This window comes from Amphiura filiformis, chromosome 12 (genome assembly GCF_039555335.1).
Source record: "Amphiura filiformis chromosome 12, Afil_fr2py, whole genome shotgun sequence".
Taxonomy (NCBI): Eukaryota; Metazoa; Echinodermata; class Ophiuroidea; order Amphilepidida; family Amphiuridae; genus Amphiura; species Amphiura filiformis.
Window position 1 is genome coordinate 26,591,935 of NC_092639.1, and position 26,710 is coordinate 26,618,644.

Genomic DNA, 26,710 nt, shown 5'->3' on the forward strand with positions numbered 1-26,710 from the left:
CGTAGTCAAGTTTTTATTTTTATTTTTTTTGGGGGGGGGGGTTGGTACTTGCCCTTAGCTACCAAATTATTGGGGGCGATCTCGGAGAAGCTGTCTATGGAAAGTCTCCTCACGCTTGATATATTTCTTCTTACTTGACAAAAAGAGCAAATAAAATGATAAGAATTAAAGATTCTACCAAGGTTTGAACCCACAATCTCTTGTTCCATATAGCCAAAAGGCTACAACAATATGCTACGAGTCGTTTTATCAGAGAGACGTGAATGAAGCGTATTATAGTTGGTATGGGGTTCTTCGAAAAATTGTATGGGGATGTACCACTAGTTCACCACGTAAACTTGTATGGCTCAAAATTCGGACCGCTCGCCAATAATAGTATCAGTTTGTGAATGAGGACATCGTATAAGTTCCTTGTACTAGATGGACAGATAGTATCAGTTTGTGAATGAGGACATCGTATTCCTTGTACTAATGTACCACGCAGACTTTTGGTTGCTGACTTTCTTTATATCATGCATACCTATACTATTTTGCAACCCGAGTATACAATTTTTTTTTATATCAAAAGGCACCCAAATATCCCACAAATTTTGAGCTTTTGAAGGCACTTTCGCCCAAATGCGTTCTTCACAATACCATGCTGAAAAGGTACCCTAAAACCGCGGCACAACCCCGCACACCTTCAACAAAAAATGTCCCTCCATAATCGACAGTATCATAGGCGTAGATCCCGGGGGGATGGGGGATTTATTTATCCTCCTGTGCTATACCATACATGTAGCAATAAAGCTCTTCAGGGTGGATTGGCTGCATTACATGTGGGGATTTGTTGGTGCTTATTGGTTACTCAGACCATTTGCCATTTCCCAGTACCCTTATTTATCATTCTCAATATGAGACACAAGAAATATCAACATAGGGGCCTACATATAAAAGCCCAGTTATCGATACAGGGGGAAACCAGAGACCAGAGAACCCAGGCGGACAAAACATGAGAGAGCGATTATATACTGGAAACCAAATACATGTTAGGTCGTCTGACCAGCTGGGGCTCGAACCCGGGACCTCTGTGGTATAAAGCATGACCAGACCCGCTACACTAACCTGCTCCCACAATGCTCTTCAGCTTATCCAATCACAGATTCTATGGCAAATGTGAGTCAAAATACACTCAAAAATAGCAGTTTGACTGACAATGTTTTTGAAAGTGGAAAAGTCATGTACGAGGGGGTATTAAAAAGTTCTAAGCCTCAGCTAGAAGGCATAACAGCATCTCTAAATTTACATTGTAATTAAAAAGGGCATGGCACCCAAGGCCATCCATGAAGACATGGTCAGCACACTTAGTGATACCTCTTCTAGACCTCTATTCCACCGTAAGGAAATGGGGTACTGAATTCAAGCGAGGGAGAGAGAGTTTGGAAGATGATCGAATGTCCGGAAGCCCAAGATCTTCAACAACAGCAAATCAAGTGGACGCCATTCACTGGATGGTGCTGGAGGACAGATGCTTGACTATCCAACAAATATCTGACAAGATGGGTATCTGTTATGGTTGCAGTGATGGCTGAAGCTGCCAAGTGTGGCTTTGAATTGTTGCCCCACCCACCTTTATTCACCAGATCTGCACCATTTAACTTCTACCCATTTCCAAAACTCAAATCCGAAATTTGTGGATGTCATTATGAGTCAGATAATGATGTCATTGAGGGCGGAGTTCTACTTGGAGGTCCAAAATGAAGCTTCCATGAGGGCTTCAGAATGCTGGAACACCATTGGACAAAGTGCAGTAAGGTCAAGGGGGACTATGTTGAAAAATATGTTGGAACCACGAGTCTACTAACAAGCCATCTTGTTGAGGCTTAGAACTTTTTGATATCCCCTCGTATATTTAATAATTTCATTCACAACTTTAACTCTCAAGTTTAATTTTGCTTATTGCTCATCTGACAAATGAGAGCAGTTAATCACAACACATTGAAACCACAGTTTCATTCTTATTTAAATCTTATTGTATAAGTCTAACATGATATATAACATAATACAAGGACAATAACAGTTAAAATGATCAATTTATATAATTTCACTCCACTTTGATATTGATTTCACTATACAAAATATTTTTTATAATGAATGAATCTTGTTTTTTTCTCAAAACAGCTAAAAAAGCTTGATTTACATAGTAGTTCTACATGATTGTTAGTGTCCAATGTTTACAAAGATTGTCTAGATGATTTTTCATGTTGACATGTCGGAATAATTAAAATCCTGATGTTCTCATAAATTCGGGATGGGTACTCTCTTAAATTGGCTGATTGAAATATTTCAATCTTAAAAAATTAATTATAGGAATCAATCTAAAAAGATTGAAAAATAGATTGAAATAGTTTTTTGGTTTTATTGAAGAGATTCACCAGGACTGTCTATATAAATTATTACTAGAGTTCTCATACATAATCACAATAAATCACAATAATTGTGAGTACCTGGATTTGTTATGAGAACTCTAGTAATAAGTTTTTTGGTTTGACTCTAACTCTTTTTGTAGACTGATTTCACTATCCAATTATGTGCTGATGATGTACTACCAAATTGCATGTGCTGCATTATGTTTGAAATGAGATTTCAAACTTTTTAGAGTGAACATTTTCGATTTTTTTTTTCAACTGGAAAGGATTTGTCCCTACCTCGGGATGGCAAATGATTGAAAAACAATGAAAATCAATCCTTTCTACTGCAAATTCAATCAAAAAAAGATCTGTCAGTAACTTTAATTGCTAAAAGATTGGGAATTACTCCTTTTGATTGAAAATAAATGTTTGAAAATTCAAAAGCACACGAATGAATATACAGTCTGAAACGATTTGTCCCTAATTTGGGATGGCAAATGATTGAAAACTTTTTGATTGAATATTCACTTGGGCAATTTAAGAGAGTAGTGGGACCGGGTGTGATTCACATTCACATTAATCACAAAATGAATGAAATCTATTGTAATTTGCCAATATCCAGTGTGTATTAAAATCGAAATGTCTAACTAAATTTTCATCAGAATCGACTAGATATTTTGGAAGGTATTAAAGGCAATTGATGTCATGCAAGAACCAGTTTTTAAAATCAGTGAAGTGAATCAGACCAACATGTTACAGTTTACATGAAGTGAACAGCACCAACATGTTACAGTTTACTCGGACTTGAGAAAATTTGACTTCACTGGCTCTATGAATCTGATACAAATCCTGAATAAAATTATTACTAACTGGTTCTAACATCAAGTAAATAGACCTGTTTGTCTACGGAATGATGGTATTGTGAAGAAACTTGGAATGGGTTAGATCATGTTAACATGATGATAGCCTTTGTTTTCAAAACCAGTGAACCAAATTAATGAAAAAGGTAACAGTGCTTTATAATTCTATAATCTAAAATTTTTGGATGCCTGATGTTAAAAGAATGAACACTATTTAAACACCTATGGTGTAACAGTTCTTAACACCATACCATGTTCCACTAATGAACACTGTTGTTCCAAATATGAAAGGCAGTGTTCAAGGTGGTGTTCCAAATATGAACGGCAGTGTTCAAGGTGGTGTTCTAGGTTTGTTCCACTATTGAACACTGGATGTTCAAACCTAGAACACCACCTAGAACACTGCCGTTCAATTTTAGAGTGTAGGTAAGCTTTTGATTTTTGAAATTGGCCTCTACTCCAAAGGTCCAATTTACTGGGACATGCTGTATATGGAAAAGTGCATTCTCAAAACTCACACTGTCCACCGATGTTGTGTCATTGGGGTCTTCCAGTTGTAACATACAGGGTTCAAAAGAAATACCCCCCCCCCCTAAAATTACAAAACATTTCTTTGCATTCCGCAAATTAACTGCACGCAGCCAATCTCTTGTGGCCACATCATGAGTGTTACACCTTTATCCAAGAAAGCCATCATTTTAAATCAAAATGCAAGATGCTTCAACTGACCAATACAGGTACATGTCCGGGGTAAATGTTCACCCTTTTGGTCAAATTTATGCGTGGAAAGCTCATTTCTCCTTCATAGTGATTTTATCATTTTGAAACAACTGCTGCTTAAAAACTCTAATTTTACGCCGAAATTAAGTTCAACAGATCTTTTTTTTGTACTGAATGATAGTTGCATGGGTGCCTGAAGGATCGGAGACAAAAGGAAAAAACCACGAATTAAATCAACCGTAACATTAATATCGAGAATGTTTTGTACATAATGTGGTAAAGTGCAACTTTTTTTGAAAGCATCATTTTTGGAAAATGTGAATATTTTTGACCAAAAATATTGTTTTTGCAAATGAAACAACTTTGGGAGGGTTGAAAAACGATTCCTCTATTCACAGCTTTTTGAATTTTTCAAATCAACAAAATATATGTCAAGTTATGCAAAGAAATGTTTTGTAATTTTAAGGGGGGAGTTATTTCTTTTGAACCCTGTACATCCCCTGTGGAAATCACGACCTTAATCTACCACACAGGGAATGTGAATTTCAAATGGTGTTACCCACATTTTTTACTCTATTTGAAAGTTGTACTCCCTATTTGAGAGAGTAAGGACGTGTCTTCCATAGGGGGTGTATGGGTTTCAACTGGAATAACCCACTATTTCACAGCGCAATATTTTATCAAAATGTCAATGTTTCTTTTCATTAATATAAAAAATTAATTTGTAGGATTCTTTCAACACTCAGAAAAAGGTACAATATAATTCTTCTTTAGTTTCACAGTCCTTAAAATATGACCCTTAACAACAAGGGTCTCTGGGAACAAACCTAAAGGTCGATGGTGCCCTGTCAATGAAACTAGTTTTATTCAATTTTATTTTAACCCTTTTCTGATTCATTAGAGATGGGTAGGAAGGGTTTTGTAACAAAACTAGTTGATATGGCTTCATCGACTTGCATTAATCTTTTGGATTGTTCCCTCAGAAGGTCAACATTATATGTGATGTGATCAAGCAAAATCAGAAGTCGGAAATTTAATTTTGAGATATAGTCAAACAAAGAAAATAATTTATTCTCTTTCCTATTGTTTTGGAAACACTTCAACTGCTCATATCTTTGGAACAATTTGTCCAATTTCAATGGGGTTTTCTGCAAAGGCGAAGTTTTGCAATTGCTTTATACATCAAAGCAGAAAAATGAAAATCGAATATGCCTGATTTTAGACTGATTTTGCTTGATCACACCACATAACGTCCAAAGAACTATACTGCGCCAATAAAGTATCCTTACACTTGAATAAATAATCGCAATTTCCAAACTGAACAATATTGGGGTAAATTTGTTTTTTAATAGATGCACTCTATAATGCTGCACATTATGACACCTCATTGAATCAAATGTGACTTCAAGAAGCAAAGTTACAAGCATTTGATTAGACGAAGGTCCAGTTTTAAAAGTGACAAACTGGCCTATTCAAAACTCCACAGACTAGACAACTGGTTTGAGAGTTTGATTTAAAACAAAAGGAACAAACTAAAACTGAAACAAAAGAACTGACAAATAAAATGAAAGTTATGAAAAGTACAGAAGTAAAAACTGAAATAAAAACTGCTTTAAATAAAGCTTCATTGAAGAAACTGTGTTGTCTCTTTGTTTCGCTTGTTGGGAATCTTTTTGCGCCTTGATAGGCCAGTTTGTCACTTTTAAAACTGGACCTTCGTCTATTCAATTGCTTGTAACTTTACTTCTTGAGGTCACATTGGATTCGATGTGGTGTCATAATGTGCAGGATTAGATAGTGCATCTATTAAAAAACAAATTTACCCCAATATTGTTCAGTTTTGAAATTGTGATTATTTTTCCAAGTGTAAGGATACTTTCTTGGAGCAGTATATTATGTCCAATTTACAGATCATAATTTGACATAATCAAGTCATCCCTTGATGTAAAAGAAAATAACTGATCAATTTTGAGTTGGATACTAATTACACTTGTTTCTGCAAGTTTTTGCTGTATCACTGCTGCATCTCAATTAACCTGGTGGCCATTTCATTTGTCGTCCTCCAATTACGTGTACATGCAGATGGTAGATGGACTGGGAGCCATGGCGGCCTTCATTGATGACTGTGAAAATACAAAAGAGAAAAGAGGCAAAATGTTTATTTCGTTGTTTGATGCAGTTTTTTGGTAACTTACAGATTTTCAAACTTCCATTGTACGAATAGAGAAATGAGCACACCTGAAAAATAATTTCAGAGTTATGCGGGGGGCTTAATGGCTAAAATGATTTTACATGATTTTTAACAAAGTGCGGGGGGGCTTCAGCCCCAAAGCATCCCCTGGACATGCCACTGGGAATATATGGCTTAAGGAGGGTTCAAGCTACATACACAACATTGTTTGAAAAATACGAAATAAAAATTACCCAAATTGCAGAAAAACAATGAGCATGATGCAGCAAGTGTCCCAACACATTTTCTTCCAGGATTGTCTCTCTCATCAGAAATTCTACTATATGGTCAATTCCAGCGAAAGCCGGACAAAATTCTCTCTATGTTAACTTTCCACTTTAAATTGTCATTAATAAAGGAAATCACGTTATTGATGGAGCATATCATGTCACGTCCAATGTGCTCTCTTTGAGCATATAGGCCTTTACTAGCAAGTCATACCAGGGAACAAGTTATGATGGCTTAAATGAATTGGCGTTACCCACTTAATTCAAAGATAAAGCACCATATATGTCATTGAATGTCCTTCAATCAAAATGAAATTATTACTGTTAGAAAGATGTTTGCATGATCTCTCATCATATGTAAAACGATTGAATTCCACCAAAGTTTGTGGACTCTAGAGGCCATTAAGTCAATTTGGCTAATAATTTTGTTACCCGCGTATCAAAAATAAAATGATTGTTCTGAAAAATGTTAAGTGAATATGCCATAAATGACTATATCATGAAACGAAGTTTCGTTCTATAATTCTGAAGTCCAAGTGATTATTTTATGCAAATACATTTTACCCATGAAATTCCATAAAATCAAATTTGACGTTACCCACGTATCAACTGTTACCCACAAGTTCAGCAAATATAATTGCCATAACTTAAATTAACATTTAATGACTTTGGGCACTGAATTAAGTTTGACAAGCGCTTAAAATTGTAAATCATAAAAATACGTTCACCACTTTAAAAAAGAATCTACAACGGTTTAAACTTTTGATACCCACGAATCCCGAATAGATGCTAACCTTGAAAAACAAGGAGATTGTTTATTTTAAGTTTAAATCAGCACATATTCAAGCTATGGGTATGCTATAATTTTTATTTACAGTACTTACAGTTTATGCACCTAAGAAACGCAAACCCCAAACGGTACTATAGTACTTATAGCTTTACCCACGAATTCGGCGTTACCCACAAATCCAACGATTTACTCGTAAATTATGTGTTTCTTATGCATCTTAACATTTTGAAAACATGCGAAATAGGTTCCAAAACAGTCCTGTTTAATAGCGTCCTCTTGAAGGTATACTGAAGCTGTATCATGAAGTTTTGATTGATTATCCTAAATTACCATTTTTTGGGTAAATGCAATTGGTTAGAGAAACAGGAATCATTGAAACACAATGGAGGAATAACCGCATGATGGTTTCCAACCTTCTGTAATATTTTCTATTTTGCCGCTTACCAATACATACCTACAAATATGTGTTACCCACGAACATTTTGGTTACCCCCGAATCCCAACTTAAATTATAGTTAACAATGTATTGATAGTGTTTTAGTTCATAGGAACTGTCAAACACAAGTTAATAGAATATTGCTGCATGAAAATATGGAATGATTTTACTAAAATAATAATATAAAACTGTTTGCTCTGTCTATTTGAATTTGGCAACTTCATTATTCTCAAAATTTTTATACCTAAAATGCCATAATGATCAATTCTAAATATTCCATGTAGTTTGTATTTTGATTAAAATTCATTTTAGTACCATTGCAGCCTGAATTATTGACATACGGAAAAGTAATTTTTATTTTTATTAAAAAGGTATTGCTATTTTTCAGACGCTGTTACCCCACCTAATCCATCCGAGATCCTCATCCTGCGACAAGATACAAAATCTAACTTTATATTTCTATGAAGCATTTATTCTAATCTTTCGAAATAATACAGTAATGTTAAATGACAGCCACTTTGGAAAGAGTTAGAAGAATTGACACAATCTTAATTGTACACCTGGTTCTTTCTTAAAATTTGTAATAACCAAAATATTTCTTTGTAGATATGACATGGTCTCAGATTTGAAGCAGGTTTCACTGCCAAAGTGTGTAAAAATTCACCCCAGAGTGAAAATAGCTATGTTTAATTTCTAAGGTGTCTTTTCTAGGGTAAAATTGTTTGTAGAACATGATTTTTTTTTTTTTTTGCGTGCATTGTACATCGTTTTGCTACAAAATGTTGATTTGTGGCCGATTTTGCCCGAAAAACACACTTTTTGGGTGACAAAAATTTTCACATGCCAACTTTGTATACTCATAGAGTCTACAATATACATAGATATGGCCCTTTAAAATGTTAACATATCAGCTGAGGGTACTATTTGATGGATTCAGGTATTTGTTTTGTGATTGACTTAATCATTTGCGCGCCAGAATCATTCAAATATGACATGCCTCGTGACAATTGACATGCCAAAATAAGCCGTTTTCGGCAAAACAATTGATTTGAAAAATCATAACTCTTGATAGGAAGGTGCTACAGTGATGGTTGCCCTACCAGTCTATGCAGTATTGAATGGGCTTTCATTTGATACCTAACTTTGTTCATTTTAGCTAAGGGAAAGACTTGCAAAATGTAAAAATGTTTCCCCTACCCCTTAAAATTTTGATGTGTGTAAAAATTCCCGCCATTTATAAAAATCGGGATTACAAGAAAACTACAAGAGCTATAGGCTTGAAAAACTAATCAGGTATGCACAGTGTAAGTTCCTACTTGGGTATAACATTAATATCTTTCCATTCCTTCTCAATTTTCTTTTCTAATTTTTTTATCAATTTGTGACATCTGTAAATTACGTAAAATTTGGCATTTCGAAAAATCGCAAAAAAAAAAATAGGGCGACATGTTTAAAAAACTAATCAGTTATTCCCATGATACAGTACTACAGGGATATAGTACCAAACTTGTGCTAAAATGCATATTTTTTAGTTCTAATTTTTTATCAAATTGACTCACCACCCCATTTTTGAGCAAAATCGGGAACAATTAGTACCTGTAATATTGCGCAATCATGTGACCTATATTCAATGTGTGTGCACCAATCAGATGTCAGACTTGCACTACAACATGGTGTGAGCCTTGCAGAGCCTTTATAAGTGTGCCAATAGAGTTCAAATATGTTGTGATGATGTTGTCACTTATGGATCTCATATTTTTATTTCCGTCAAAAGCATATGCCTCTACTGTAATGCTCATATCAGGAAAACAATGACAGATTTTGCATTTCTGACTTCAGAAAAACTAATCAGTTATTCCTATGATACAGTACTACAGGGATAGTATCAAACTTGTGCTAAAATGCATATTTTTTAGTTCTAATTTTTTATCAAATTGACTTCGCCACCCCATTTTTGAGCAAAATCGAAACAATTAGTACCTGTAATATTAGCAATCATGTGACCTATATTCAATGTGTGTGCACCAATCAGATGTCAGACTTGCACTACAACATGATGTGAGCCTTGCAGAGCCTTTATAAGTGTGCCAATAGAGTTCAAATATGTTGTGATGATGTTGTCACTTATGGATCTCATATTTTTATTTCCGTCAAAAGCATATGCCTCTACTGTAATGCTCATATCAGGAAAACAATGACAGATTGTGCATTTCTGACTTCAGAAATGAATTTTGCACAAAATTTCAGTCTAGAAAACATATTTAAAACAATATTTTTTGAAACTTTATATTTTGCCATTTTTGGCAGTCAAACCTGCTTCAAATCTGAAACCGTGTCATATATGTAATAAAATTCTATTTTACGTTCAAAGTCTTCACCGATTTCTAGTGTATATGATTATGAGTCACACATAAAATATTGAAAGATATTAAAGAAAGTGAAATTTTATGGCGTACAACGGGTGAAAAGGGCTTGAATTCGTGGGTAACATGCATATGCGCATTTAACAATTTATTTGGTCTAGCAAGAAAAGTTATTTTTCAATCCGATGGCACTTCTACCTGATGATTCACTAGATATGATCGTCTCATTTGATAAGTCTAGAATTGAAAAGGAAAACATTTTTAAAATGGCCCCCAGAGAGAATTTTGTCCTGCTTTGGCTGGAATTGACCATATATATATGTAAAGGTTTATCTCTTTACCCTGGTATATGCCAACTTCTAACTAAGCTTGACTACTGGTATTTGGTAGCAGGCAAATTAAGTGTAATTTATAAATTGTGTGTATTCAACTTATCTGCAATTCCTTGCCCTACGAATGGGAAGAATTTATAAACCATGACTAATTGTCCCGTCTCTCTGACCGCCGGCAGAATTCACCTTGGAAAGGTATTTTTTCAAACTAAATAAATGAATCCCACCTCTTTTCGGGAATATGAAGCTGAACAAGATCAATGCATTTTCTGTCAATTGGGGCATCCACTACATTATCGGACCTACCTATACTGCCTATCCTCAATGGAACAATGGTAGATTTCAAAACAAAAATTCCTATTTTTTATTCTCTAATTGCCTGTAACATACATCAAATCTCTTTATCCCGATTCCTTCTCTTCACACTCTGATGCATATTTGGATACCAAATTTTATTGGGATATGAAACTGAACAAGATTAATGAATTGCTTAATGAATGCATTTTCTGTCAATTGGGGCATCAACTACATTATCGAACCTACATATATTATCCTTTAAGGCACAATGGTAGATTTTCAAAAGAAAAATTCTATCTTTTATTCTCTAATTACCTGTTACATACATCAAATCTCTTTACCCCTATTCCCTCTTCACAGTCTAATGCATATGTGGGTACAGGAATTTGGGATATGATACCGATTACCGAACAAGATTAATGCATTTTCTGTCAATTGGGGCATCAACTACATCGAACCTACATCATATTTTCCCATGCCTATCCTATATGGCACAATGGTCGGTTTTCAAAACCTTTTATTCTCTAATTGCCCATATACACATCAAATCGCTTTACCCCTATTCCCTCTTTACACTCTGAGGCATATTTGGGTGCAGGAATTTGTGATATGATATCGAACAAGATTAATGAATTTTCTGTCAATCGGATCATCAACCACATTATCGGACCTACATTGTCCAATGCCAATCCTCTATGGCACAATGGTAGATTTTCAAAATAAAAATCCCTATCTTTTGTTCGCTAATTGCCTATTTACATACAGCAAATCTCGACTCGAACAATAGCACTTTCTATGGGCTTCCAAATGTTCAGATCAGCAAAATGCTACGCATGCAAAATGCTACCACCAGGTTGGTTACATTGACCAAGAATTAAGTGCCAACACTAACTCCAATTCCTGTAGTGAAGCACATACAAACTTAGGCTTCTTACCTTCAAATGCCTCAACAACCTGGCACCTGACTACTATGTAACCTCATTCACTACATCAGACCTGCCCATACTGCCTTTCTCCTCTTTTACATACATACATTATAAATATTTATATAGCGCTGCTACATTTAGAACCTTGCGCTCAAAACAAAACACAAAGCAAAAGAAGAACATGAAGAAAAAATAAATGAGAACTGCCTGTGAAGGCTACAAAATCTATGGAAACAAATGTGACTTTAGAACCCTCTTGAAAATACCCACTGATTGTGATTCCCTGATTACCAATTGGCAGTCTATTCCAGGTGCGAGGCGCAACATAGGAGAAGGTCCTGCGTTCAGCTGACATGAGTGTTTTGATTGTGTTGTGCTCTGTCAGGAGGGTGGTATCAGAAGCAGAACGCAGGCCAGCACGCGCAGGGCAGTGCAGGGAAACACAATCAGACAGGTACTCAGGAACACTCTTGGTGAGGCAATTTAAACACAGTGACTAATACTTTGAAATTGACGCGCTCTTCAACAGGAAGCCAGTGCAACTGCTTTAAATATGGTGTGGCATGATCATATTTGAGGGCTTTACATATCAGTTTTGCAGCCCAATTCTGGATCCGCTGTAGTCTTTGAATGTCTGCTTTACAACAGCCAAGAAGCAGCCCATTGCCATAATCGATCTTGGAAAGGACAAGGGCTCTTATTTGGAATATGGGATACAAGTTATTAAAATTACTCAAGAAACTCAAGATCACTAAAATTGATTCTGTTTCCAGGGTGGGATGGTGACTGGAGTCAGTAAGGTTCTGTCACATCAGCACAGAACCAGTCATAGCTAATTGTGGTGGTCATAGGTTCAATGCCCAGCAGTGCATATATTTGTCATGCACACTTTGGCCCACAGCACTTTCAAAGGTTCTATTGCTTCTCTCCACCAAGGCTGGTGTATGCATGGGTATTAGATTCAGACCTAGCAGTGTCATTCCCTTACACTTGCACATTTTGCAGTGGCATAGATTTCCTTTTGACATTTCTTGAAATATAGTGAATCCGGCACCTTTTGGCGACAGAATAAGTTTATGGTACAAATGCGATGCTGCCATTTTGAAGCTAAACTGATGGGCATAACTACAGAATACCCACCTCACCTCCCAACACAGCGTTAGGGTTAGGCTTAGGGTTAGGATTAGGCACCCTGAGCGTGGTATTCTGTAGTTACTCCCAATTTCAGTTCAAACCTAGCAGTGTCATTCCCTTGTACTCATACACTTAAGAAGAGCACTTTCCCTCTATTGTTTCTTTCACCCTAATGTATGCATGGGTACCAGACGTTGACTCAAGATCACACAATGGAGGTTCACAATATGATTGGTGACATTGACCTAGTACACATTGGAAGAGAAGTTTTGTTGCTTCTCTCCACCCTGGGTTATGCATGGGAACCAGCTTCAAACTCAAAACCACAAGGTTTAGCATTTGGACGTCAAAGGTTCAAACCTATTGCCTTGCACACATTGGAACCCCTAGTTTCTCCCCACCCTAATGTATGCATGGGTACCAGACTTTGACTCAAGATCACAATATATAGTTTGTGGTCATTGGTTCAACACCTAGCAGCAGTGGCATGTGTAAAAGGGGGAGGAGGCAGGGGGTTCCGCCCCCCCACTATTGTTGGTAAGTCAGAGAATTTTTGGTAAGTCAGGGGAAATGCACCTATTCTGGTGAAAATCAGGATTTTCCTATTGTGACAGGAAATTTTTTGCTATTTTGAATTAACTGATGAAATATGGTGTAAAAGTAGAATAAATGCCCGCAAAGCGCGCGAAAATGTGCACTTTTGGGGCTAAAGTGGGCAAATATGAGGTTAATTTGGTCAAAAACCCATTATCAGGCGTCAACATTGGGGGATGATGGAGCATCCCCCTTGGCAAAATAATGGGGTGGATTTATTCCCCGGATCTCGCCTATGCCTGTGCCACCCCCCCCCACTTCTGGAAATCTGCAGACGCTACTTCCTTGCAGTGTCCTAGCCTTGCACACACTCATGCACTGAAGGAGCACTTCACCCTTTTGTTTCTCTCGACCCTGAAGTATAGCTTGTGGTCACAGGTTCAAAACTTGGTAACCTCTGTGTTGAACATTGTGCAAGACTAGTTCTCTCCACTTCAAATATCAAACTTAAATTCCTGACCATTAGGTTCAAACCCTGTAAGAGCCTTTGCTTATCGGGCTATTCCAGTTGAAATCCATACACCCCCTATGTAAGACACGACCTTACAGGGGTGTAGATTTCAATTGGAATCGCCCATTCAGGTAACCCCATTTGATATTCACACTCCCTGTGTGGGAGATTAAGGTCAGCAAGGTGTAGAAAAGGTACCATCTATACTTTGATCAGCACGTAATCGGCGGGCCTTATACCATCGCAGATTAGTGTCAAAATATTTTATTTTGAGAATTGTCTTGTGACACCTTGCCAGAAGCACCACGAATTACCAATTCAAGTTCTATACTTTGTCTACTTTCTTTAACACACAAAATATAGACCAGACAGGTCAACTAATATAACACTATTAATGTGGGTCTACTTTTCGGCGTAGTAGTAGCCTAACATTTCCCGCCTATTGCGAGCTGATCAAACTATATGATACTTGTAGGCTGTACGCTCATTGCATAGAATGTGGCAAATACAAAATATGAAATGGAACTTGGGCTTGTGAATAAGTTCTAGCATGACCTTGGCCATGTTAATCACCTATTATATTTATCTACATGCATCATTATGTTTGTCCTTGCACTTTATCTATCAGTCCTGTGTATGAATCTGACATTTCCTGTATTTTATTATATTTTTTCCCTTTTTTATATTCGGATTTCATGTAAAGTTTAAACTTGTACAATCACATTAAATGTGGATCAGGATTCCAATTTTTTTGATAACTTTTTTGGGCAATTTTGACCCCAATTTGTGAAAATGTTGACTTTGAAGGGGTGGGGTGAGAGGGGATACACTATGTAGTTGTTTTGGTGGTAAGTTTGGCTAAATCTTATTTTTGATGATTGCTTTAGATTTTTTGATTTAGCAAATCACTTATAGTGTTGTAATGTTCTAAATGTATTGATTTCAGTATTACAAAAGAGCTTAGAGCACCCTTGCTGGCTGAGATTGCAGTGGCAATAGGTGATGGTCTCGTAATCAGTAGATTACAGGTTCAAGTCCCCATCAGATTGTACTATTAAACTTAATATTTTTTATCATACTATTCTGAGAGACAAGAGGGATTGAAAGGTAAAGATAGTCTAAAATAAAAGATAAGGTAAAGGTAACGGAGACGATCCTGTATAAACCTGTGATCGGAGTGCCCATCTCTCTTTCTTTCATTGGCGATTGGGCCAGACTCCTCCATGTATAATGTTGCTATAGGGGGATCGCTACACCTCCTCCACAGCGAGTTTGTTACCTTCCCAGCATTTAAGAATGTCGGTACCCATTTATAGTATAAATTATACACCTGGGTGGAGAGGAGTAATCAAGATAAAATGCTTTACTCAAGGGCACAACACAATGGCGTCGCCGGGCTCGAACCCGCAACCTTTTGATTGTGAGTCGGAGCCCATTCCACTCCGCCACAGTGCTTAAATAAAATAAAAGATAGTAACGATAAATAGCTGCTCTATGAGGAACACACTATGCATGTTAAAAGAATCTCAAATATGCAATGTACAACATGAACAAAAGGACACTACTGATGGAGGGGCAGTAACAAAGCCAGGATTTTAGTGTGAGGGGGCAAAGCCAAATTTTCCTCCCCTTTGGTCAATTTGTTGTCCCATTTTTAGTCATTTTAAGGACAATTTACTCTTTGCAGTCACCATTTTATGAAAATTGTATTGTGGGGGCAGTTCCCTCTGGCTATGCCCCTGCGGATGGGCGCATGTGTATGTGGGGGGAGGGGTAAGGGGGTATAATACATGTAAAGATAGCCTCAATGGCAAACATAACTCACTGCACTTGTACAACAAATTATCTTTCCAGGTCAACAACCCTTGTTACCAATCCTTCCACAACTCTGATGCAATTTTTGTATATAATTTGTGATTCTGCACTCTATTCACAGAGTAAGACTCTTTCCATTTGACAAATCAAGCATAGGTGTGTATTGTTGTACTCTAACCCTTTGCAAACGCTATCAAAACATTGCATGGGGTAGACTGTTAATGATAATTATACAAAATCTGAAATGGATCAAATTTGAAATCTTAATCTTAAATTTATGTTTTGATATGGGTATTAAAAATGTTTTGAAAAGTTTATGATCCTTGTGTTGTACTCCTTGAAAGCCGATTGCTGGTATCATGTATTGGGTCTGTTGTTTTCCCCGCATGTATGGTATAATAATAGTACCTGGTACTGGTCATATCGCAACAGGATTACATGTATGTGGCATTTATGTAAAATGGGGACCCTATACAACACTTTTTTTAAATTGTACTAAATTGTACTATCTTGGTGATTATAGGCCCTACTTTACAAGGGAAAAATTAAATATGTACACATATATGTGAATTGAAAGCTTTTCTATGGCGAATTAAAAAATATCTACGTTCTTTTACAGAGTTTAGTTTAAAATTACAATATTTTGAGGTAGTTAGCAATATTGATCGCACAGAAGGGGCAAAAGTATACTAGTACTAGTAGTGTTTTACTTTTTATTTTGTGCATTGACAGCGAACCTGGCCTGGCTCATTGCTATACAAATTTTTAAGAAAACCACAAAATGCTACAATCTAATCAAAATGCACTTTAGAGGTGGATTTTAGCAACGCAAAGTTAAAGGTCAAGCTATTTAAATAACATTTTACTTAAATTTGACAAAGAAGAAAATGTTTTCTTTATTATGATTGATTGTAAAATTGTGGTGAACATGGTGAACAGTTACAAGTCAACATTGTGTGGGCAGGAACTATGTCTTCCCATCAGAATGGACCTCCTGTGTAAGAAATGCAAGTGTGTGTCACTTTAAAAATATACATTTTTCAATCAACAATTAAATATATGAGGAGGTGGGTTATATGACTAACATGATACTAATAATGCAATGATGATTACTCATGTTTATTTCACAATAATTTGTTTACTAAGCCAGCTAAGTGATGATATCACTGAGAAAATATTTTTGTTATTGGCTCCAAAGTGTCAAAATCATCAAGATCTAAATACTCCATCATAATAGAAGGAAATCAGACGAATCTTAACGATCTTGATCACCAGCATATACAAGGCATTTCCAAACCACAATTCACCAATATGTTTTTCCATAGAATGAAGGCTCCTAGTAGGAGGTAGTCTTTTCAAATGAGACCGCTTCAAGGTAAAAAGTACTACTTTCATTTACAAGTCTGACACATAATTGTAAAATCCGCAAAAATCATATTAGCCATGAATTATGTACCATACAAGACCATTGTTGCTTTAATTGAATTGAACAAGTAGTCAACAACCACATGCAATTACGCAATTAACTTTAAACAGTATATGTAGCGAATATAAAAGAAATATGTTACATTTGTTAAAAACATCCAACAGATAACACTTTGGAAGGTTACTTTCAATTATAACAGCATAGGTGGAGTTCAAAATTAGGCATGTTCTCACAGAGAACTTTTTACATATTAAAGCAATGCAATTCTTGAGTAAAAACATGGGGAAATCACCGGGGGTCACTCCCATTGTGGCCTGTACACCATCCGCGATAATGAAAACGCGTAAAAGGGTCGTTTTTAGTGGGTAAGCAGATTAGCGTTTAGGGTGTCAAAAACATGAAAAATTGGAAAAAGGGTAGCAAAATTGCAATTTCTAAATACGCGGAAATGAAATTTAGGGTCTGAAATTTGATGTTAGGAATGAAATACCTGTTTAGGGTGTCGTTTTAGCCAAGGGTTAAATCCTTGTTTAGGGTGCTTTTCAAAAGTTGATTATCGCGGATGGTGTACAGGCCACAATGGGAGTGACCCCCCCGGGGGAAATCCACCGTGTGTACTGTCTTGAGGATCCTGATCCCTAAATTTGTCCCTAAAATTCATCCCTTAGAAATTTAGGTGATTTCGCGATTTTCCTGAGTGATCCTCAACTGGTCTTCAAGTACTACTGCTGCTAGGCTTAATAAAAATTCCTTTAAAAAGGGAATAGGGCACCCAATGGGAGCTTTGACGTGATGTGCTGAAAATGGGGGGGACAGTCCCACTTTGGAGGTGACGCGTATGTAGGGAGACCCTCCTTTTCACCATAGCTGTCAACCAAATACCCCATTACCAGCACGTGCTCTGTCGTCCAAAGACCAGGCTATTAAGACCCCCTTTTTCACCATTGCTGTCTCCAAAAGACCCCATTACCAGCACATGCTCTGTCACCCAAACACCCCATATTTTTCCTAAAAACAGTTAAGTTAGCCCAATCAATATGGTATTTGACTATGGTGTGAGAGGTTGTGTGTTCAAACTTTGGTGGTGGTTTATGCTCTTGTGTAAAATTGAGTTTAGCATGAAATTCCCCTGGACTAGGAACTTACTGTCTCATTGTAACCTGTAGAAAACTCGGGGAGCTGATCCTGGCTGCGAAGGTCAATTGTGGATTGTCTTGGGTGTGCGCTTCTTAACTGCAAGTCCATGTGTTGTTATTTAATGGTTTGTGGAATGATATGGGGGCCATAGTGGTCAGCGACAACCTGTAAAGTGTGCTGAGGCTTGTGGATCAACGTCTCTAGGTGTTGTGCCTGTGCATAGCGCACTATAAATCACTGCGCTTTTTGTTTGTTGACCAAGCCATTTGCGATTCTCGAGTGCTGAGCTTAACCTACGACCTTGGTTTAAATATGATGTCACACTATGAACCACAATGGCCTCATCCCAATGGCATAGTTCAATAACCTCAATTAAACAACCATGGTGCAAAATTTGACCTCAAGTTGCAGAGTATGAGTTTTGGTACCCACATTTTCAAAGTTCATTCAATGAATGTACAAATGTATTGGGGTTAAAGAACTGTTCCCCTGATAGATGAGCATGTTGTGGATCCTAGTGTCATCAGGCACCACAAAACTCAGGGATTCCAGTCTTCAATGGAGTTGTGTGGACACACAGTCAGGGATTGACTTGGGAATCACAATTCTCGAATATACTAATCCTTGAAAATTCTATGGCCAGCTGAACATGTCTATATTGAAGGTCTTCTTTAGTTTGGGTAATTATGGGTCTCCTCTTATACAATTAGTCTATTTCTAAGCTTATAACAAAAGCTAAGATAAATCCCTGTAAATATTGGGCTTAGTAAAACTTGCGCTTTCTTTATGTAGCACTTAAAACGTGTTATGCATCCTTGACTTATTTGACTTCTTTAATTTAAAATAACATTGGAAAACAGATTAACGGCTTGATCCTCCTATTCTCCGCTGCCTCCAAATAGGATTTACTGGTCAGGTGGTGTAGGACTTACATAAATCTCTGTCAACAAATATGATTAAAATGAGCTCATTTTGGGTCCCTTTAAAAGCCAAACAAACACATCATACTGGATATTAAAATGGCACCCCTCCCCCCAAAAAGAGTTGGCACTGCACTGGTATCATGGGTAGCCAGCTTTCACCACATAACAAAATTAGGGGGGTTGGGGGGAGCATGACCTAGCAGTGTTTGCACTCAAATATTGAGACAAATAAAGCTGACACACAGAGATCTCAATGCTTCATGAGGGTTGGAATTTCCACCCCAAGTGTATGCATGCTCTTCTCGGGAGGGGGAGGGGATGAGGCTAAAAACTTTTGTTTTGGTATTGGCCTTTAACTCAAGAACTATGGAAATATAAATGTAATTATTGGCTTTCTTGACTCATTTCCAATATAAGATCAATGTAATTACTATTAAGAAGTACACTGAAAGTGATGTTAATTAAATATGTAAATGGCTAGATCCACAAAAGTATGGCTACTAGAAAAATATGGCTCCTGCCATGATACCCCATGCACTCCCGACCCCACTTGCCTTTTTAAAGCATTTATTTCTGGATGGTTTTGACAGACACTCCTTGATAATTTAAATATCAAAAATTCATTTTCTTGTTGGAGTTATTCAAGCCCGTAGTGGTTTTTGTCTCAAAACTCATGATTCGAGAACCGCCTTGTTGATCCTGCATTCACTATCATAATTCCAATATGCGTGACTCCCCAGTCTGATGGTTAACTCTCTTCACGCGGGTGTCGACTGCAGACGACAAATTTAAAAAAAAATTCAAAATTCAAAAATTTCAGAAATGTAAATTTTCATGACCATATTTGGAATCAGCATGAAAAATGCACTAAAATGAGTACAAACAAGCCTAGTATTGATTCAGCAGTTCTTAAGTTAGCTCTTGATATTTTGAGAAAATATTTCAAAACTTAAACTTTTTCCATTGAAGCGCATGGCTAGCACGCAGAGCATTAATAATAATTGGTTACAAGATTATAAAGTGTTGAAAAGAAGTTTAATTATACTATCATTATCATTTCAGCTTAGTCAAAACATGCAAATAGTAAGCACGCCAGGCTTAACGCGCACGGGGAAGCACACTTCCTCCAACAATGCCACATAATCATAATCACCTTGTTGCTGTTAAAAACCTAATCATAGATATTCAAAATAAATTTCTATTCTTTTTTCACTATCAAGGTGACTTAGCATATCAAAAGAGTGTCTGGCACCAACGTAAATACGTAATTACCCCCACACAACAACAATTATCTTCTTTGCTCAGCCGGTACAAACATCTATCACAGGTAGTGGCTAGTAGAAAGGTAATGGGAGGTAAATTGCATGCTATTAAAGATTTACTTTAGAAGTGAATGGCCTATACTTTGTACACAAATCTTTAAAATTTACACACCCAGGTTTTTGAATTTACACAAAACAAGAACTGTCTTTAAAAAAGACAACGCCATAGATGAAGATCATATATCATAAGTTAACATTAACAAGTACGTGGAATGCTAATAATTATTTGTGTATGGAATAATTAACCTGGTGGGAAATTATTGATAAATACCACCAATGATACGTATACTGGAAAATACTGTGACCGGGAATTTTCATGTTGAAAGCCGATTTGAAAAATGTGTCTAAATGGGTCTACAACTCAGTGGACTACCATGTACCCTATGGAAAGATTTGAACTTACTGTTACACTTTGTTAAATTGTCATGACCAGAATTTAACATCGAAACGCGCATGGCGATCACAAAATGTTGTTATCAGTGACCTCAGCCATTCAGTAGTTCTATCTTAAAGGAGTATTTTTCGTGATCATAACATCCTCTTTTTATGATATTTTTAACTAGATATCCGCGAAAAAAGCTTATTCCCAAAATTTCTGTTGATTCCTATTTTGCGTTTGTGTGGTGTATATACATGATTGTGTGTATTACACTACTCCATAGAGTAATAGTGTTGTAATTTTGTTCTGGTGTACCAGAACGTAATTCAAATTTCATGATATTTTTGCTAAACGAATTAATCTGCAAGAAATACTTTGTACTTAAAAATTATGTAGCCTGAGAGGTTTCCAGTGGTATAAAACTCTCAACTTTTTTTTAGAAAAGTGTGTGGGGGATGATGCTGTGCATCACAAAAATGGCCTTTTAAGAGAGGCCTTTGAATTTTGAAAACTGTTTTAAGAAGAAACTATTAAACTTGAGTGCAGTGAGAATTCAGACTCTAAATAGTCTAATATTATTAAACTTAAAGTTTAATTGACCATAATATTATTGCAAATCTTCTTCTGAATGCTGGAAACTCCATAGATGTAGCTTAATACCAAATGTCAAAATTGTGGAATCTTCAAGCCTGGTTTTCTATTGTTTTATCTATTGCATGCTGCATCCCATGTATCTCAATTTTACTACCAATATACGACAAACTGAAAGTATGAATCAGATCGGGTCACACAATAAGACGTTCTAGACGGTTGGTTCATACTTCCTGCACCAAGATACACTTGGACACCCATGATTTGTGGCGTGAAGCCGAAATCACCACTACTTTCATACTCCACCACACATGAGATTACACGACCAGTACTGTTAGTCTCATCAATTGCCAATTAACTCGGCACAAAGTTCGAACTAACCTGCCAACAAAGTCCCAAGTTCAGTTTTACGCAGTTTGAAAAGTTTTATCATTTTTGAAGATTTAATTATCTTTTGATTATCTTTTTTAATTTAAATTGCCGCAAAAAACTTGGATTTAGCCATAAGAAGTTTGTCTCCAAACTTAATACTACGCTTAATCTTGAAAACAAGATTTTGCCACAACATGAATGAAATTACTGGAGACAATGGACTTGTACATAAAGCACTTTAGGAAGATAAATCTTCTCATTCATTCCTTTGTACCTAAACTAGAAATAGATTGGAGCAATTATATTTTATATAACCAATTAAGTTTGAAAGTATGCATCACATTGAATTTCTCCCATACCGCAAGTTGGTAACAAGAATGGCAGGTATTCAGATACTAATTATTCAGCTATCTTCAGTAGACAGCATTTCTAGACTGCCTGATATTTTTTCAGAAGTTAGGGGGTAGCATGTCTCATGAGCATTGTGGGTAATATGGCAGCTTCCCGTCGGAAATTGTTCTCCTTAACATTTGTCCCCTATAGGGTTTGCGTGTAAAATTTGATCAAGTTTTATGTTTTATAAACAAGAATCCTTGGTCAGGTTGTGTGACCATAAGTTTACACCAGAATTGAATACAGAGACATTTTAGTTTTCCTCTATGTATTTTTAAATCCTTGTACCTTAACATCGCAACATTAAAATTGAATAAATTGTCCACACATACTCATGGGAGTGTGCTTCAGCGGTAGGCAATTTCTGACCAAAAGTCACCATCTTACCCACAATGCTCAGCAGGCATGCAACCCTAAGCAAACCAAACATCAAAAAACCTCAATTCACAAAGCATATGCACACATGGGTATCTCATGTGATGTGATTGCATCATCATGCGAACAGTCATGGCCAGAAAGTTTGGCCTGCCAAGCTAGACCCCCGTGGCAAGGTAGGTCCATGCACAGGTGTGGCACCAAGGTCGGGGTTCAAAACCACACCCGAGAAAAATAGTTTCTTCTTCTTCTTTCTTTCTTCCATCCTTCTTTCCTTTTCCCTTGCCACAAAGCAATTGGGGCGTTAGCAGGGGTAGCGCTAGAACAAAGCGCTCCAGAGTCCGCAGGAACCCCTGAACTTACAGAAAATCTGAAAGTAAGGGGTCCGTAGTAGAGTTTGGTGAGTCAGAGTTGCACAAATGCAGCATAAATAGTATGTCTGCGGTAGCGCTATATTGAAAAGGTGGGGGTCTGCAGGAGCCCCTGAACTCGCAGAAAATTTAAAAATAGGGGGTCAGAACTGTATTTTGGTGAGTCTGGGACCCCAAAATGCATGCAAGCTATCAGAGAAGGTATTCCCTGTATATTTTTGTAACCCATTCCAAACGTTCACAGAATATACCATGTACCTGGATTTGTGATAACAGATAACGGATCACATTATAAATCACATGTAACTATCATAAATCACAGCAGCGGAAAGGAGTATCCCATCATGCATTGCAGTATATCTGCATGCCCCATAGCAAATGTATAAAAAATATAAACAAGAGCCGCTCAGATATTGAGAGCTATGGATAGTTTCACAATACTTTAGGGGTCATATTTTTGCAAACAAAAGTCTAAGCTTCCCTGATTTAAACGAGTTATTTAAAGTTGAAGTGAGGGATTTTGTGTACATTTTCTATGGCACATTCAGTTCTATTATAGTACCGCAAAGCATAATGGGATACTCCCTTCAGCTGCTGTGATCATAAATGCTCTGCTTGTAACATACAAAGATTAGAAAATAAAACTTCCAACTTCATTGTCCCTATACTCTACATTTCCATGGAAGATTGCTTCTATAAATTAAGTTCTTAGACATGAATCACTTCAATGCGAAGTGACACCAAAGTCCCAAAAGATGCATTATGATGGATTGAAATGTATATAATAAAACCTGACAATTGACAATATAAACTTATTGTACATTGTAGTATATGCTTGGCTATTTAATAAAAAATGTCTCTTCTAATAATCTTCACAATCATACTTTTGATGATAAATGCCTATCACGGTATCAGTCTAACCTCCATCGCAGCCAAAACCTACAACAGAATGATACTTAATAGGATCAGGCCTGAAATTGACCAGCATATCTGAGAACAAATCAGAATGGATTTAGAGTTGGTAGAACGACTGTTGGACACATCATTGCACTGCATAGGCTGATTGAAAAGGTAAAGGCGCATAACCTGCCAGCGATAATAATATTCGACTTCAAGAAAGCTTTCAACACCATCCATAGAGGCAAGATGTTGAAGATACTCCATGACTCATTGTTGAAGCTATTGGCAAAATGTACCAAAACACAAAAGCCTAAGTAATATCACCAGTTGGCGAGACAGAATTGTTTAAAATCTTAGCAGGAGTACTTCAGGGGGATATCCTCGCCCCATTCCCGTTTGTGGTTGTCCTCGACTTTGCACTGAGAATAGCTATTGAAGGAAAAGAAGAGGAGCTAGGATTCCATCTGGAAAAGAGGCGAAGTAGGAGAGTTGGCCCAGTCGTGGTGACAGACTCTGATTTTGCTGAAGACCTTGCACTGTTGTCTGAGGAAATACACCAAGCACAAGAACTGCTTCATAGAGTGGAGACTTCAGCTGCTAAAGTGGCCCTGAAGATGAATGGAAGTAAAACAAAGTATATGTCCTACAATAACAGGAGAGAAAGCATCACAACAAATGAGGGTGTAGTAATAGAGGAGGTAGATGACTTCAAATACCTAGGCGCTTGGATGAAAAGCCCAGAAAAAGATGTAAAGTTACGTAAAGCAGCAGCATGGAGGGCGTGCAGTAAACTTAAGACAATCTGGAGGTCAACTCTTACCAGGAGTTTCAAACTTTGAATCTTTGCTGCAACAGTGGAGTCGGTGCTGCTTTATAGATGCGAAGCATGGACCATCACCCCTAAACTTGCAAAGGGTCTGGATGGCTGTTACACCTGCATGCTAAGAACTGTTCTGAATGTGCACTGGAAGGAACATATGGCAAATGCAGACCTGGAGAGCTTCCCAAAATAAGCCACAAGATCAGGGAAAGAAGAACCCGGTTTGCTGGCCATTGTTCCAGAAGTGAGGAGCCCGCATCAAAAATGGTTCATTGGATACCCAAGCATGGGAGGCGGAAACCTGGAAGACCTGCTCTGACCTACATTGACATTCTGGAAGATGACACTGGACTGGAGGCAGCAGACTTCAAGACAGCAATATAGGACAGGAAGTTGTGGAAAGCCATCACAGTTCGAGGACACCACTCGAATTAAGCAAGCCTATAAATGTTATATTACGAAATGTATTGATGAGATCAGAAAGATTTCAGCAATTGTAGTTTTCAGAATGATAAATTTGATTTTACCATTATTAATAATAAAGAGACCCTGCTGACTGACAAAATAAATACTAAAATGTTTAGTTGCATTATCAGCCCTTTTGACGGCTTCTTAATATATTGCCCAAAAAGTAGAAAAATGTGTATGACATGTCAAGAAAATGATATATTACATTCGGAATTTGTTGGTCTTTAAACTTTAGGCAAAAACCATGGTGGATTTATCTGTGTGTAACCGTGCAGAATGTTGAGGGAAATCAACCTTATTCATAATATTATTATTTAGAAAAATAAGGAATAGAAAAATAAAATTTCAACTCAGTGATTTATAATATCAAATTCTAAAACACTGACCTAAAGAGTTTTGCCTTGTAGTATCACTTCAGTTTGTCATAATATACATAATTAGGAATATATACTAGTCAAATTTAAGTCAATTTTAATTTACAAACTTGTTGACCTCAAATGACCTTTGACCTCGGTAAATCACTGTATATGACCTTGAACATCACCCCCCAAAAAGTAGCCAGAGTTAATGATCATGACCCACCTATTCCGAAAATCTGAAGTCAATCCACCCATCCATTCACGAGATACAGCATGGAAAGACTGAAGGACGGAGGCACAGAAGGACGGAAGCATGGAATCGAAGGACAGATATTGCAAAAACAGTATGCCTCCCAGTGGAGGCATAAAAATCATGTGCGTGTCCTCATTTGCCAGCAAACACTGAAGCATACAATTCATTCAGGAAGTAATATCTTTTATTCTTCCCACTGTAATAAATCATGGCACACAAAAGTAATATTTTTCAATTGCCATGATTACACACATATAAATTCAATCATAATCACATAGAATATATCATATGCTGTCACATTTAACACAATTTTAAAAATTCTGACAGACAGATGAGTAAGCGTTGAATACATATCTAGATCTCAGCGGAACTTTACAGAGATACTGTTAAATGCAATTTGCTCACTTTGACATTTGGTTCTTTACACTTATTGTACAATTTATGACAAATAAAATTCTCAGAAAAAAAACTTGAATGGATGATAGCGGTACTTGAAAGTACATGTTTATTGACACAAATATGATTTGTGGGCTCACTATTTCCTTTTGTATTTCTCTGTTTTTAAATGTCGATGTTCATTTTGCAAGTGGATGTGTTCCAAAAATCTTACAAATCACACAATTGTGGATGATCTTTCTAGGCATCTAAATAATAACACAGGCAGGTGTTGCATTAGGCCAAGACAAAAATTATATTTTCTCTTTTTGTAGAGACGCTACTTTTTTGGTTCTGTGGTTTTGATATTTTTCTTGCTACTGAAGTTATATTATTTGCTGTAATTTGATTAATTTTTGACGCTTGCTACCTATGTGTAGCTAGTTTCAAGCACTTGCTGCGATATATTGCTTGTCCCTGAGGAAGAGCAATTTATCTGCTGGACTTTTGTCTACTATCGCTGTGCCTTTGGATTTAATATATGACTAATGCAGTGTGAGTGTGCACCTCCATGGTTTATGTACTGCATTTTTTTATCTATCTTTGTCTTTGTCTTGTTTCCCACATCAAGTTGGCACTTTGGAGGTGATGCGTATGTAGGGCTATTAAGCAGTGTTCGAA

At 36.9% G+C, this 26,710-nt stretch overlaps 1 protein-coding gene across 1 annotated transcript in view; it reads right to left on the reverse strand.

Annotated features, from left to right (window-relative positions):
• Nucleotides 1-1,632: 1,632 nt before the first annotated feature.
• LOC140165996 (uncharacterized HIT-like protein Synpcc7942_1390) overlaps nucleotides 1,633-26,710 on the reverse strand; it is a 50,722-nt gene continuing 25,644 nt past the window's right edge. The window contains exon 5 of the mRNA XM_072189358.1: nucleotides 1,633-6,093. Coding sequence (XP_072045459.1) covers nucleotides 6,002-6,093 — 92 coding nt within the window. The 3' untranslated portion in view covers nucleotides 1,633-6,001. The remainder of the gene's footprint in view (nucleotides 6,094-26,710) is intronic.